Consider the following 16,679-nt stretch of genomic DNA (forward strand, 5'->3'; position numbering starts at 1 on the left):
AACTGTAAGAAGGTAATGTGCCTGAGTAATCGATTGTTTAATCAAATATTTGTATTTTAATATGATATTGTTGATTTTAGCCATGCTAATATTTTTTATTTAACCAACAAGATTGCACTTGAATATCTGACAGAATTTTATGACACTGTGGTCAAATGTTTTGATATGAGCTGATAATGCATTAATAAAACACAATAATAATGATAAATATTATCATTAATATTATTATTATTATCATTCATGTTTTTCTCAGGAAGTCGTATTAACTCCATGTCAGTCATTTTATTCCTAACTCAGATTTTCCACTAAGGTTAGAGTTTGTCACAACTTGACAGAGTCAGTGCCCTGCTTTCCAGGAAACATCCATGTGATCCCATTGAAATGCTGTGGTCATTTAGTGACCTGTCTAATCAATGAACTGGTGTGTTTGCTGGGTCATCTTCAAAGCAGTGAATTCCAGCACCCTCTATTCCCAGGAAAAGGATAACATCAATCATTGTATATGGAAGCAATGCTACCTGCCTATAAACATTCAAGCACAGATAGCAGAAGAAAAGTTGTCAGGCATTTCCTTGCCATCTGAAACCATGTCTGTCTTTTGTAGGTGGTTGCATTCACAATAGATGAACCACCTGGCAATATGTGCTTGAAATATAACCCCAGCAAACATTGTCAACCAGGGGCTGATCGAGTAGAGCTATGGCTTCAAATGAGAATGAGTGACATTATATAAGGCACTCACGGTAAGGAGGCTGTACAACTCAGTTGCACAGGTTGAGAAAGATTAGATGGGTTCCTAAAAATGTAAATGTCCTGCAAAGACATCTCCACATAATATTCATACAGAGGGCACTATAGAAACTGGGGCAAAGACGGAATTGTACATTGGGCCAGAGGACTTTACCATTGCAATCTGGTTCCACAAGCCTGTGAGAGACCGCAGTTTGCCAGTGGGGGTCAAGGTGATGTAGAAAGCTCTCGGGCTGATTTCTTTATTTCAAAAAGTGTTGCAGAGTTACTACCTATCCGTGCGTTAGTCAACCAAACCATAAGACAAAACACCAGTGCAATGCTTTATTTCACATGTAAAGTGTTAACTACCCTGTACACATTGTTGGCAATTTGCCCCTGTGCAGATAGTGGCCAACAGGAACACCTAGAGTGCTCTTTTGTTCCTTCTCAATGTAATGTTCCAGAAATTGACCAAGACAATTAATAGAAAAACCAAAGTTAACGAAATATGTTAATTGCCATATTGAAATACCTATGACTGCCAACATGGCTTTTGAAGATACATTATAGGGCTTATTAAAGATATTTAGAGATGTGTGATTACTTTAAATCTTAAGTATTGCTACTAGGATGTGGCAAGTGAAAATCAAGACCCCAAAAAGGAGCTGAATTTTCTTGAGAAGAAACATGTTCAGCATGAGTAATCCTTCTGTACTCATTCACCTCCTTGTCATTGCCATTGGAATAAAGCCTAGCAAGCCTAGACAAATCACCGAGGTAAAACATTAGGGATGAAATACATTTTCTATTCTATATGTAATTATGACAATTACATCTGTATTAGTCATCTGGGAATAGTACATGACATTTTAGAGAGTGAAAGACTAATAGGGAAAAGGCTCATTGTATTTTGACGATAGCAGAATGAGCACATTTTATGTGCAATGAGACTTTATGGATAAACAAAAAACCCATACAAATGGTAAGATAGTTAGAGCAGACATGAACTCAAACAAAGCAGTGGGCACAAATGTTATTCCAACAGAGATATTATGTGTGTCCCCAGCAAAAGATCAAACCATTTTTATTTTCCATATTTCAATGTTTGTAAATCCAAATGTTTACAATGAATGGAACACTGTCACAATCCCTGCGTTTTTTAAAGAAAGGACCACAACAAGGTTGTATCTCTTCAGAGTATTAGTTTCATCAGTGCTGACTTGAAAACTTTAGTTAAAACATTTACTGACAAGTTCATGCTCTTAGTCCCAAATCAGGTTGATGGTAGAATCAGGTCGTTCTAACTGTATGTAGGTGGACTATTCACACCTTTTTTTGTTTGCTGTTATACACATTATTATACAGGAACTAACCTTTGCCCTTTTCAGTGGCCAGTAAGGATAGTGAACAGGCATATCACAAAGTATTCTGGACTTTACTGTGCTGGTTTCTGAACAAGATGGGATCTGCAGTGCTTTTGTACAGATCAAGAAAACACAATATATTGCACTTATACTGTTCTGAATGGGCAGTTTACTTAATGGGTCAACATCAAAAGGTGAAGACGCCTGATCTACCCACCATTCCTATTGCTGTGTTGGTTGTACAATACACTGTGCCACTGCAACAGCAATTCAACGTCACTTAATTTCCTGGGAAGTATATAATGTATTCTCTTGTATTGTATTGTAATGGCATTTATATGGCGCATACTACCCCTTACGAGGCATTGAAGCGCTTTTTCGGCGAGTAGCGCGCTACTCCGGAACACCTAAAGGATTAGTGGTGAATTAGTATGGTGAAAATATGAAAGTAATTTGAGTGGTGGAAGTTTCATTGCTCCACACAGCTCATTATTCAGCAGGACAATAACTTCTCTAAGAATAATAATAATAATAATTATAATAATAATAATAATAATAATAGGGAGATTTGTAGAGCGCCTGGTTACGCGCACCGGCGTGTCCCCGCGCTGTGTCAAGTGGAAGCGACGGAATCAGGCAGCCAGTAGCAGTGCAAGTCTAGCGGATAAAGAGGAAGGTTTTAAGTTTCCCCCTGAATCTGGATTTGGATGGCTCCTGGCGCAGCTCCGATGGCAGTCCATTCCAGCCTCTGGATGCCAGATACCGGAAGGACCTGCCCCCCATCCGAGCCTTTCTTACTTTGGGGACTTTCAATAGCCCGTGGAGCGCAGTGCACGAGATGGCTCATAGCGAGAAATCAGGTCCCGCAGCGGTATTGGGGCCTTACCCTGCAAGATGCGGTGGCATGTACTAACAGGCACATGCATCAAGCGATTTGGGAATCGCAAACGGTGCGAATCGCAAAATTCGGCCGTTTGCGATTCTCAAATCACTATTTGGGATGCATCAACTTAAAAGTGAATAAATCGCTATTTTAGCGATTTTTTTCAAGTGCGATTACTTTTAAGGAATCGCAAATTTGCGATTCCTCAAAAGCAATGCATGAACCTAAAAAAAATTGCGAATTCGCAATTAGAGAGAAAAAATTACCATGAGGTTGGACCTCATGGTAATTTTGCGAAATGTTAGAAAAATGCTATTTTTTGCATTTTTTTAACTTTCATGTTGTGCACACACATGCCCTTAGGGCATGTGTGTACACAACATATGTGCATTGTTTGATTTCAGGGGTGCAACAGGGTGTCCTTTGGACACCCCTGCACCCTTGAAATCGCAATCTCAATTTGCGATTAGCTAATTGCGATTCGCAAATTGAGATTGTCTTCCCATTCATTCCTATGGGCCTCTAGGCCCATAGGAATGAATGGGAAGGGATTCCTTAATTGAGATTCGCAAAATGCTAATCGCAATTAAGGAATTCTAAGAAATCGCAATTTATTTAGCGATTTCTTGATGCATAGGCATTTGCAATTCCTTAATTGCGATTCCTTAAAAATCGCAATTAAGGAAACGCAAATACCGAGTTTGATGCATGTACCTGTAAATGCCTTACACTCAATCCTGCTTCTCACTGGGAGCCAGTGAAGTGCCTGGAGCGCTCTCCCCGAGGCCGACCTACGGGGTAATCTCAAGACCAAACGGCTGCGGCATTCTGCAATACCTGGAGATGACTGATGTTCCTTCCCGTCGCCCCCAGATACAGCAGATTGCCGTAGTCTAGTCGCGCCGTTACCAGGGCATGCACCAGCGTCCTACAGGCCTCCACCGAAAGCAGGTCAAGGATCTTCCGCATGCTTTTTAGGACACCGAACCATACCCCCACCAATCGGCTAATCTGGGGTCCGAATGTGAGGTCAGCATCAAGCCATACCCCAAGATTTTTGGCTTCTTGACACGGTGTAGGTGTCATCCCCAAACAGGATGGCCGACGACCACACCGACGGGCCTCCCCCCACCACGAGCACCTCCGTCTTGCTGCCATTTAACTTTAGGCAGTTGGCAGACATCCAGGCTGCCAGCTCATGCATGCAATTCTAAATTTCTCTGCAGCAAGACCGGGCGCGCGCGATAGGGAGATTGCCAGCTGCGTGTCGTCAGCATTTGACACTATGCGAAGCCCATGGCTCTCTACTATGGTACCCACTGGGGAGACATACAGGTTGAAAAGAGTTGGGCTCTGAGACGACCCTTGGGGCATGCCCTGACCCAAATTAACCACTCTCGAATAGCAGTCTCCCTGCCTGACCTGAAAGCCTCTATCTGTCAGGAAGGACTGGATCCACTTCAACGCAGCATCAGAGATCCCACCTTTGTTCAGACACTGTAGCAAGATGGCATGAGCTACAGTGTCGAATGCTGCTCTAAAATCCAACAGGATCAAGGCCATGGTTTGACCCTCATCCACCCCCTGCCTCATGGTCTCAACTGCCCTAAGTAGGGCCGATTCCGTAGAGTGCCGTGGCCGGAATCCAAACTGAGTATTGTGAAGGAGGCTTGCCTCCTCCACAAACTCCATTAGCTGCATATTCACGGCCTTCTCCGCCACTTTGGCCATGTAGGGTAACAGGGAGATTGGACGAAGATTTTCCAATTTTTCGAAGCTAATGTTTGGCTTCTTTTACAGGGGGAGCACTACCGACTGTTTCCAGTCTTTGGGTACAGTATGGGTGTTAAAGGAGACATCTAGTAGATGCCTAATGTAGGGCTCAAAAAGCGGAAGGCTATGGGCCAAACGTTTAGGGGATGTCGGGTCCTTGGGGGAACCCGATTTAACCAACCTACAGATCTGTATCAGCACTTCTGGAGGAGGAGTAATCAAATTTGCCAGCACATGTGGACCCTCAGTTTCCCTAGGAGGTTCAACAAACTCGGATCCTGCCATGGTCTGGCTGGGGAAGGAGAAGGATATTTTAGAGACTTTTTCCGCGAAGAAATCCGCGATGCGATTGCACGTGTCCACCGAACAGTCCCCAGGTGCAATGGCGGATTTTCCTACCGAAAGAGTCTTGTAAATCTGGAACAATTCTTTCGCGGAATTCTCTGCCTCCCTGATTTTATCAGCATAGTAGGCTGCTTTAGCCTTCCTAATCTTCACATGGTAAATGCGCCTCTTTACTAAATATTCTTGTTTGACCTGGCTCCTAAAGGCTACCCGCCATTGCCTCTCTGAGCGCTTGCACTCCGCCTTAGCTACCTGCAGCTCATCATTGTACCATGGGGCCGTTCTCTGAGTACGGCAGCCCAATTTCTTCCGGCAAAGAGGGGCCGTGCAGTCCAATGCCTCCATAATGCGTTTGGTCAGATTGTTACTGGCTGTTTCCACATCCTCCCCCCCGGCCCCCCTCCCGATGTAAGTGCCGCACTGAACTTTGCTTGCGAAAATTTAGTCCACTTGCGGCTGAGATAGTTAAGGGGTGCTTGTTCCGGTGCTCTACTGCCCGGAATTCGCACCACAAAGGGCACCAGAGAATGGTCCGACCAGGGGACAAGGATGACCGCTTTGACCTCTACCTCGCCCCAGTTGGCCCATCTGATGAGTGGGGGACTTTACTCTTTGCTCTAGCTGCACAGCCTGTAGTTCCTGACAGAGATCCACTACCCCTCTGTCAAAGGGATCTTCTAGATGGATGTTAAGATCCCCTAACACGAGGAACTTATTTCTATGTAGCGCGGCCTCAGTACAATCCTCTACCAGACTATCCGTAAACCTAGTGTAAGGGCCAGGTGGCCGGTAGATCAGGAAGCCCTTCACTGTATTGCCACCGTTCACTTTAATAGTGAAAGCACCTGCCTCACTATCAGAGATTGGTGCTCGCTCCATTTGGCAGCATAGCGGCTGTTTAAACACGATGGCTATGCCCCCACCTCTGCCCAATGGTCTATCTTGCCTAATCATTTGGTAGCCCTCTGGTAGGGCCTCAACTACGTCTGTGGCGGAGTCCCCATGCAGCCATGTCCCTGTGAGGAACAAGAGGTCGAAATGATTTTCTGTGAGCAAGTCGTAGACATCTAATCTATGTTTGCGCAAAGATCTCACAATCAACAACCCACAGATTATGCTACTGTACTTCTGTTTCCCCTCTCTGCTCGTATTGCAGCAAAACCTGCAGTGCCTGCAGTCCACATCCACCTCCACTCTCACGCTATGCTGGCACACACTGGGGATGTTACTGCAGAGAGTCAAAAGTTGATCTCTGCTCCATCGTATCCATTCCCCATTTGACCAGGGGTTTGGGCCCTGGCCCTGGCCAGCGCCCGGCCGCGCGCAGACGGGCTCGCCGTTTGCGAGTCTTCGGTGCGCCGCCGAACTAACTTCTTTAGTTTCAGCATACAACACAAACGTCCCCAAAGTGATGGACATGAAGTAATATAGCAAGAGATCAGGAAAGCACCAAGATGCATCTCACTTTAAATTTCCTCTTTAATTAATATACAGATTTGGCAGCTGCACCAACCAAATAAATGCATTTGCTGAAAAAAATCCAACAATGTGGGAAAGGTTAATTTAATAATTGCTTTTGGAAAAATGAATTAGTTAACGAGATGTTTCCGTCTAAAATTCTGGTCTTAAGTGAAGCTGCAGATAGAAGTTGTTCTCACTTTTTACAGTTAGCTTTCAGCTTAAAGTTTTCAGTTGGCTTTGCAGAAACTGGCAATCTTCACATGTGATGGATACCTTTATCTGCCTAATGTACATAATTATTGAACAGCACTATTATGAACAGCATTCTATTTAAACAAATTGTATAGGGGCAATATATAATTATCAAAACTTGCCACTGTCTCTGAGCAAATAAAACATATCGTGTCATTCACACACATTTGTATATTCGCTTAAACGCAGGTGATGTTGTTAACTAGAAATTGTAATTCTTGTTAACTTAATATGTCTTATAAAAATACAATTGAATTTCAGCTGGGATTCGCAGGTGCCAGGTTTCACCTTCAGTGACATGTTCATTCAGATTGCGACCCGCCTGCCCTCAAATTATGTGTATGGATTTGGAGAAACGGAGCATAAAACGTTTCGGCATGATCTGAACTGGCACACCTGGGGAATGTTCGCGAAGGACCAGCCGCCTGCTGTGAGTCTTAAGCACATAAACACAAATATTGTCTTGAATATGAAGTGATATTTTGCAAATTATAAATCGCTAAAACACATTAAAGTGATTTTAGAACTGTATATAGGCCTGCATAAAATATCAGATTTCAATAGAGATAAATCATGTTTTTTGTGATAGGGTCTACAAATTCAGAAGTAGGGTGTTTCAGTACATTAAATGCTTTGGCAAAAATGGCTTCTAGCTAATTCTCAACCTCGGTAAAATATCCTGCCTTTACCATAGTCTCTCCTTTCCTATGTATTCTACTTACATGAACCAAGTTGTCAAAGGCCACATGCATCATTGTTGCCGTTTGAGATTTCTTAATTGCGAAAATTAAGAAATCGCAAACGGCTATGCACCAAGAAATCGCAATTTTTTTGCGATTTCTTAAATTTCCCTAATAGCGAATCGCAATGAACCCCTTCGATGCTCATGACGAGCTCGTCATGAGGTACACCTCTCGTGTGCTCATGACGAGCTGAGCTCGTCATGTAACAGGGGATTCTGTAAATATCAGTACAGGAGGGGGATCTGCTTAGCACCCAAGGTGTTAAGGAATCCCTTCCCATTGATTCCTATGGGCCTAGAGGCCCATAGGAATGAATGGGAAGTCATTTTCAATTTGCGTTTAGCAATTTGTGAATCGCAAATTCAAAAGTGCATTTTTCACACACACATGCCCCAAGGGAATGTGTGTGTATAAAATGAAACTTTAAAAAATGCACTTTTGTGCATTTTTCAATGTTTTCGTAAATTACCATGAAGGTCATCTTCATGGTAATTTACCTCTCCCTATTTGCGAATTAGCAAATTAAAAATGTTCATGCATTGCATTTAAGAAATCTTAAATTGCGATTTCTTAAATGCAATCGCAATTTTAGAAATGGCAACATGATTGCGATTTCTAAATTTGCGAAAAACATGATGCATCCCCATTTTGTCAATTGCATTCGCAAACGGCCGAAAATTGCAATTCGCACCGTTTGCAAATGCAATTCACTTTGATGCATGTGGGCGTTAATCCCCACATTACATTCTTCACCAGCTCAAAGAAGTCACACATCTTATTTCTTGCAACCTTTGTAAACTGCTGTTCAAGCTCTAATCCTCTCAAGCTTTACTTTGGCAAATCCAATTTGTGGGGAATCTCTTTTATCACTTACAATAGGACTGTGTTCGGCAGCCACATTAGCCCCAAAACAAAATAGATTTGATCACACAATGCGTGTTTGCACTTAGAGCATTGTGCCAAGAATTTCAATATATTGAGGGGCAGATTTGTGTGACACAAAGCCAACGCAATTTTTACCAAGCCACGCAAAGCCACATTTCCTGGCCATGTGTGGCTTGTAAATATGGAGTAACACATGCAGTGTAAGTCACTGCCTTGCATTACTGTGTGCCAGGAATGTGTTGCATGGATGAAGGATGGGTTTTCTCATGCATCCATCCATGTATTTTGGTGCATTCCCAGTTTACCAAGACATGAATGTATCAAAATTGCACGCCTTCCCAATAGAGGAGAAATATCTTTATTTTTCAACATTGTGTCCTTTTTCTAAGTGTGCTGCAATACAATTTTTGATTTCATGCTCCCTTTTTGAGTCAATTCTTACTTTTCAATTGTAATTTTAAATATTGTTTTAAATATTGTCTTCAGGGACATATTGCCTGGTCTGTTCTTAACCCCTAACTGCTCTGCACATTCCCCATCTGTGCTGGGGGGAGGGGGGGGGGGGCGCGCATCGCTCCCATGCTCATGACGAGCTTAGCTCGTCATGAGCTACAGTGCTCCTGTGCTCATGACGAGCTCAGCTCGTCACGGCCGCACCCGTTTCTTTAGAATGCTCAGCACAGCAGGGGAATTAGCCCAGCGTGAGAGCTTTCTAAAGGCCATGACGAGCTCAGCTCGTCATGAGCACCGGAGCACTGTAGCTCATGACGAGCTGAGCTCGTCATGAGCATGCAAGGGGTTAAGAACAACACCGTCCCCAACCGAGCATCTGGATGCTTTGAGTACTGTGATTATCATGCAGATTATCTAGGAGACAGAATACACACATGTCTCAAACCATAAGACATTGGGGTAATAGGAACAACTTCTATATGTACAGACACTTTTCCTCGATCAATATATTGTTCAGGCCCACTGTTAGCTGTGGTGTGAAGGATGAATCAGGAAGTAGGGTAATGGGAAATTTAATTGTATGCAAATGCCTGAACCCAAATCATCAACACAGTGTGGGACAAGTGATGTAAGCCCCAGAGTCTATTTTGTTTAGGCGTCCAGGTCATGCCCCAGACTGGCCCTTCTGTCACTGTATGGTCAAATGTTGGCCACAGTGTATCAATTTCCCTGAGCAACCATTTAAAAATGACTCGCGGACATGCTGGTTTGAAGTGCTTTTGGAAATCACAAAGGGCCATGCACCATGTTGGTATAAGTCAGCACAACATTTTCAGAAATAGCCTAGCTTGCCGTCCCTGCCAAATGAATTTTAAGGTCATGTTTACGAGGTCTATAGAGAACTACTTACCTATCAAGATGGGTACGGGCTGGAAAAGGTAGACATTCCTGGGCAAAATGCTCATCTTAACAACATTTATCAGCACAACCTTGAGAAGAAAGGACTGATCATTTCCAATAGTTATTCAGCAGAGAGTGCAAAAGTTGCAGCTGGTTAGCCATGTAAAGATCTGTGGATTTAAGGTAATGTTAACCCCCAGAGGACACTGTTACATTCCGTATCTCCAATTTAGAAAGATTTATCTTGAAGTTTTACATTCTTTGAAAGTATGGCAGCCATATCTGGAGGCATCTCATGGAGACAATTGGCTTTGTGTAGTTTAGCAGGAGTGATTTTATGCATGTCCTGGCCAAAGGGGATGCCTTTTATGTTTCCATCTGCCCTAATGTGAGCAAATAATCTGATTCTGAGATCAAATAATAGGGGAGCCAGAGGACACCCTTGGTGAGTACCTCTACTGAAGGAGTAAGACTTCATACTATTTAGGGAAACCACTGAGATTGAAGAGTGATATCCTACTAATACCTTAAAAATTCATTTGAGTCACAATCTACATTTTTGAATGGTTTTGGTACAAAATTGTCAATCTTCGCAGTCGAAAACTCTCCTTGCATCAAACAATACCAAATTAAATTCTGAATATTTTTGACCAGGTGGCCTAAGCAGAAAATATTAGCATGAGTTGCCTTAATTCTGGGAGAAATGGTTCCAATTTATGGCCATGTCCTGCCCGAAGGGGATGCCTTTCATGTTTCCATTCGCCCTAATGTGAGCAAATCATGTGATTCTCAGAGCAAATTATAGGACTGTGTATTAATTCTGGGAGGATGGGTTCCAATCTAATCAGAAGAACTTTAATGTACACCTTTCCAAGCAAAACTATGGATCTATATAATATGCATATCCTGGGATATTTTCCTGGTATGGTACTAAAAAAGCTACAGGGACACCCCAGTTTACATTTAATGACGGATGCCTTTGAGTTGGTTAACAATTAGTGTGTGCAGGTGCCTGGCAGGCTATGTTGCCCCAAGACCCTCAATGATGTTGACATGTTTTAGCCTTTCCTCAGTGACCACTATGAACCCAAATCTTATTTCTGGATTGTCTCTATGCCTGGAGTTGAAGGTTAATTCCTAGATGTTTGTCAAACCCCTATAAAGGTCAGCAGTCAGACTGAGTGGCAGTACCTGAAACATAGACTCCCGGCAGGCTGGCATTCACCCTGAGGACTGAAGAATGTTTTCAACATCGGCACAAGGATGCATTTTGCAGTAAAAAATAAAGAAAAGCGACTTGATCAACATTTTGTGTTCTCGCATGGTTGCCAATAAGTAATTTTGCCCATGACTAACATCCCCAATACAAGAACCAATAGTACACCTCCACCCATGCCAAACAGCACCAATTCCATCATCAACAATAGCTGACCAACTATTCCACTACACCACATATCCTACCACTCATTACACAACCAGTATCACCCCATCACCTATACTACCATCAATACCATTACTGACAATTCCAATACAAAGAACACAAACATCAATATCACCATTAGAAACATGAACACCACAACTGATAAAATGCTAATTCAACCACCAACAATCCAACCAAGGCCAACACTTACAGTACGACTAGCACCACCACCTCCAACAACAACAACCAATACTATAACTAGTACCCCAGAAAATAATAGTACCTATCACCACCACCGACACCATAACTGCCAATTATACCAATCCCACCATCACTAACAATACCATCACCACTTATACCTCCATCACTAAAATAAACAACCATCAATTCCCCCACTGCCATCTAAAACATCCATTCTATTACTACTGCCAATATCAATATCAAACCACTATGAACTCCCCCAATACCACTAATAACACCCACCACTTCAATCACCAATACCAAAAAACCAACACCTCTATCATCATAACTGAAATAGCATTAGCAAAGTCAATGAGTAGAACTTGAAGATGCCATTGCATGGAAATATGATTTCTGTGAGCCTGTGTTTGTATGCAAAGTCTCATAAAATCCAGACCACTAGCTTGTTCGTATTTGCCATTCTAATAGCTTACAATAAGTAAAATGTACATTGCAGTTTTATAGGTAATAATGTCTAGGGTCAAAAGATCTTTTTAAATTTGAGATTTTTATATTTATTAAAATTTTACATTAGTATATTAAGCATATTAAATTAGGTAACACAAATATGAAATGTTTTTCTTTGATTACGTGACCTATGCAAAGTAAATGTTTTTAATTTTGCAGTACAAGGCAAATATGTATGGAGCGCAACCCTTTTATATGGGTATGGAAAATGAAGGTTATGCTCACGGAGTTCTGTTGCTAAACAGCAATGCAATGGGTAAGTTAACCATTTAAATAATTATAAAAAAAAATTCTTTTTGTTTACTTTGAGATTCATGGGCTCTTACCTTTAAGCAAATATGCCACCCACCGTGTGAACCCTGGGTCATAATATACACCTTTTTGCCAAAGTGTACATATTGCCTGCAGAGTTGTCAAAATATCTCACTCTTCTGTATTATTCTAAAACTGAGGTCAGAAACATAATGACATTTATATCCTACTGTCTTGTACTTGTGTTTCTGGTTCGACCTTTGGTAGTTCCAACAGTCCATATTGTAATGTTAAATATACATTTATTTTATTCATATAGTGAATAACAAAGTACAACATCGTAGTCATCAATACACTTTATTTCAGTCATCAGACCATAAAAGTGCAGAGTGCATATGTACATTTTTTTACCAGATTTACATATAAAAAACTCATCGTTTTTTTCCTTTAAAAGATAATATTTAATTGATTCATAAAATGTATTACATAAAAATATGAACCATGTAAACCTTTACAGGTTAAAACTTCACATTTGGTTGGGGAAACAAGAACATAAACAATCTCTAGGGACCTAATGTCCAAGACAGTAGAACCCAATCAATTATCTGCTCTTCACATACACATTTATATTCCCTGTTGAATAAGCCCAATAAGGTTCATACCATTGGGCCTAATGGGTGAGATGGTAACTTTTGTTATTGGGCTTTCCTTCTTATTCTCCACATTTGGCCTCAACATTCTGCAAGCGCATAGATGAATAGAGGTCTTGCATCAGATTTTAGGATGCATAGGGCTACACCGTGTTCTCTGGTTCCCAGCTGTTTACAGAGAGGTGTTAACCACATTCTCCTTGGACCAGATTATGCCTTACAGCCAAAGAGAATGTGGGTGGTTGATTCAGTAGGAGCAGAGCTACAGGGGCAGCACTTTCTCTGAGCTAAGTTACACTATCATGAATTTGTGAAGGAATTCAAGGGGAGTGAACGGTGCCTGAATTGAATATAACGTGTTCTATCTGTTGGTTACTGTATACGGTCAAGGTAGCACTCCAAAAAACACAACAATTTAAAATAAGTAAATTCCACAGTTAATCTGCCCAACTTGTTATCCCTAACTTCTTTCTGGGTTACCCAATCCCGAAACAAAGCTTGTACTTGCTTGTTTCTGGGTGGCTCTGGGTGATTAGTGATACCCCACTGGACCTTTACCCCAATCAAGTAGGCTTTTGATGTTTTTGATGCAACTTATATTTTTAAATGTGTCTAGGACACAAAGTTTGTCAAAAGCTGAAGCATACGAGGAGAGGAGAGGAGTTGAAACTAATCTCTGCCAGAGAGGATCAGGTGGAGTTTTGATAGGCCTCAGTCCACTCGCTCCAGTTTAAATTTGGGCAGACTATCATCTTTCCAATGGCAGTGCTTGTGCTGGTTCTGCCATTGTAAAGTGTATTCCCACGATCCGATGGAGTAGCGCCTGTTGGAGTACGGACATTAGAACTGATGCCCTATTCAGAGAGGACAATGTGATTTTTTGGGGAATCCATTATGGCTAGGAAAAGCTGACGTTATCAGAGAGAAAAACTAATCTAACCGCACAGCCTGAAAGAAAAGTCCCAGAGTATGCAGGTCATTAGTGTTTTGATTTTCAAATGGGAGTTTTTTTTAAACAAATGTTTGGTTTGCACTCATTTGATTGATGACAATGATGTGTCAAACTTACAGTGCCTTCACAATCACAGCATTTCTTCTGAAGGCGAGGAGATCACCTTTGGACTGGCGATCGCTAAATACAGGAGGGTTTAGTGCATTAAGATGGCATACATAATGTCCTCTGCCGCCTTAAGAGGGTGGCCAGCTGTCAAATATTACATCAGACCTAATGTCTTCTGCTCGTATCATGAGCATGTTAATACAGCAAGCATTATCTTAGGACATCGGTTAAAACTTGAAATGAATGGGAATTTCGACATAAATATACTGTTACACAAAGTCCATCTCTGGTGAACGCTGAGTATGTGGTGTGACTGAATGCATAAATAAAAGGATTAGGCAATTGAACTGGTTGTCCCATGCATGGAGGCACAAAAATGTATCATTGGGAAAAAATAAGTCCTGATGAAAGCTGAATGGCATTTTTGGCAAATTATATCACCTGAAGCATATTGACCAGAGGGAGAGAGAAACATTACCTCTCCTTTAACATCCCTTCTACATGCTTATAATCTGCCCTAAGTGTGCTAATATTATCAAAATAAAGCAGTTGTGATGGACTTCTGCAGGCAGTTGTGATGGACTTCTGCAGGCATTTTGATGTGTTCCCGGTCCCACAGTCGTAGTCCAAAGTTGCATCAAAATGGTCCATCCAAAAGAGAAATTGGCTCAACTCCATGGTCACAACTACAGCAGGTGGGGACTCTATGATGACGCATGCCACATAAAAAATAAGTTGGTGGCAGTCCTTTAAAAAAATTAACTAAATGTCATCCTCAAATCTATTGTAAAACACAGTCTTGTAGGATCCCTCACTAATAGAATTAATTTATAAGCATTTCAGAAATTGAGGGAACTGCCCCTCAATAATTTCCTGATCTCCCTCTAATTTGTGTTTTTGGTCTAATGTGTTCAACAGGTATAATGATCTGCCGTCTTCAAAATATGCGAGTATCTCACCAGAGAATTGACTCAATCTCTTTGAATGTATTGGATCAACCCACTCATACAACCATTCAATGTCAAGGTTATAAAAAATGCTGTCAAATGTTGTAGCCTGATTACATCATAAACCCTCTATGAGTACTCTACGTGCAATGCAATGAACAGGAGTATGTTAACCAGCATCCAACTGTGCTTGATTTTCTGATTTGTCACTTAAAATGCCAAACTCCACCACTCAGACCATCCTTTCTGGGTTCCCTGCATATATTCTGGATAGCTGACAAAAAAGTATCTAAATCATCCAAAAGTGCCTGTCATCATTTATTGTTGCAGCGGCAGAACCACTGAGGGTACTTGCCTGTTTGAGAGCTCTAAGCTGACAGACTATTTTCAATGCGGGAAGTCTCTTTATTCACATTTTACAGATTAAAGCCAAAAAAGTGGAGATAAACCCCCTTGATAATATGCCCCCTAGTCCCTCAAAATTCTAACAACAAAAGAGTTGACACTTTGCAACAGGAACATTTCGAGGAGCATCCAGAGGTCAATATCAGGGTGGGCGGAACTTGAAGCTTTCACTCTGCAGAAATATAAAGAGTCAGATAAAACTCCAGAGATTCTGTGGAGTTTAGTGAGTGGGTGAAATTTGACATGTCGCACTGCTCAAGCTGATGTTTGGCACCTGGAGTTTGTTACGCACTGTGAAATCAGCGTGAATGACAAAACACAGTTTGCCAGCGAGCGCTACTTTTTTCACCCGCTCAAGTAAGTTTTTAACTCAAGCAGCATTTTTCTCAACACAAAAGGTTGCGACCTGCTGTAACTACCCACATTGAGGAAATCTCACCAGGTGGCATTCTAGCATCTGAAAGACTTGCTAAGGGATGCAAATTCTTGCTTGTGCTCACTAACTTAGCCGCTTAACCGCAGTACAAATTCTCCTGCAGTGCGGGAGAATTAACAAGTGGGCACGCTGCGTCGGCCAACGGACGTTAGCAGCACCAGCGAGGTAGTGCCAATAGCTGGGAATGGGTAAAAATTGGCAAGTCCCTCCTAAGAAAAAATCAACCACGTATCAGTTGGCATAGTTTTACCAGAATTATATGTTACAATTGTAAAGTGGAGTGACCAAAACTCTGTGAACTACCCAGCAGAGCGGAGTTTATTACCCACCCCATGTCACTATAATCACTTTCTGCCTCCAATATTGCTGCTGCAATTAGCACAATATAAATTGTTTTTCTTAGACAGTTTCAATTGCTTAAACAATTAACGAGTGACAAGGTCAGTCATTAAGCATTGCAAGATTTTCAACCACTTCACAATTAATGGCCTTGTGAATTGCAAAAAGGGTCAGTTCCTCTTTGTCTCACCCCTGCTGACTTTGTGAGACACATATTTATTTGAAACTAAAAATGGCATTCATACCTTTCCAATATGTTTTTTCATGCACATAAAGCTTGCAAATGTGCCTAGCTCTATCTTCATGCTGATGAAAACCATGTTATTCATTGTACCTTCATCAGGTGTCAAGGATATCAATTTTATGGTTGCTGGCCAGGTTGTATATCTTGTAAAAGTTATAGCCAGATAAAATTAAGTCTAAATAAAGTTGTCCATTTCTTGTGACAAGTGAAATCAAGGTTGCTTACACATAGGAGGGGAATTTCAGCCATTAAGTCCAAAAAACAGTGAAGTTGAAGGATGACGGAGGTATAAGACCCTAGGCTTAGTCATAGTTAGTAATGGAGTGGGAATGCAGGAAGTTCAATCATCAGGGCTAGAGTTATGGAGAACTGGGGAGAGCATGTGGTCTAATGGCTAGGGCGGTTGATCTAAAATCTGGGGAACCAG

General features: G+C 41.6%; 1 protein-coding gene across 1 annotated transcript in view; it reads left to right on the forward strand.

Annotated features, from left to right (window-relative positions):
• Nucleotides 1–16,679, forward strand: part of LOC147683948 (maltase-glucoamylase-like) — a 588,456-nt gene that overhangs the window by 263,270 nt on the left and 308,507 nt on the right. The window contains exons 28-29 of the mRNA XM_086944339.1: nt 7,072–7,240; nt 12,079–12,175. Coding sequence (XP_086800465.1) covers nt 7,072–7,240; nt 12,079–12,175 — 266 coding nt within the window. The remainder of the gene's footprint in view (nt 1–7,071; nt 7,241–12,078; nt 12,176–16,679) is intronic.

Source organism: Lissotriton vulgaris, chromosome 11 (genome assembly GCF_964263255.1).
Source record: "Lissotriton vulgaris chromosome 11, aLisVul1.2, whole genome shotgun sequence".
NCBI lineage: Eukaryota > Metazoa > Chordata > Amphibia > Caudata > Salamandridae > Lissotriton > Lissotriton vulgaris.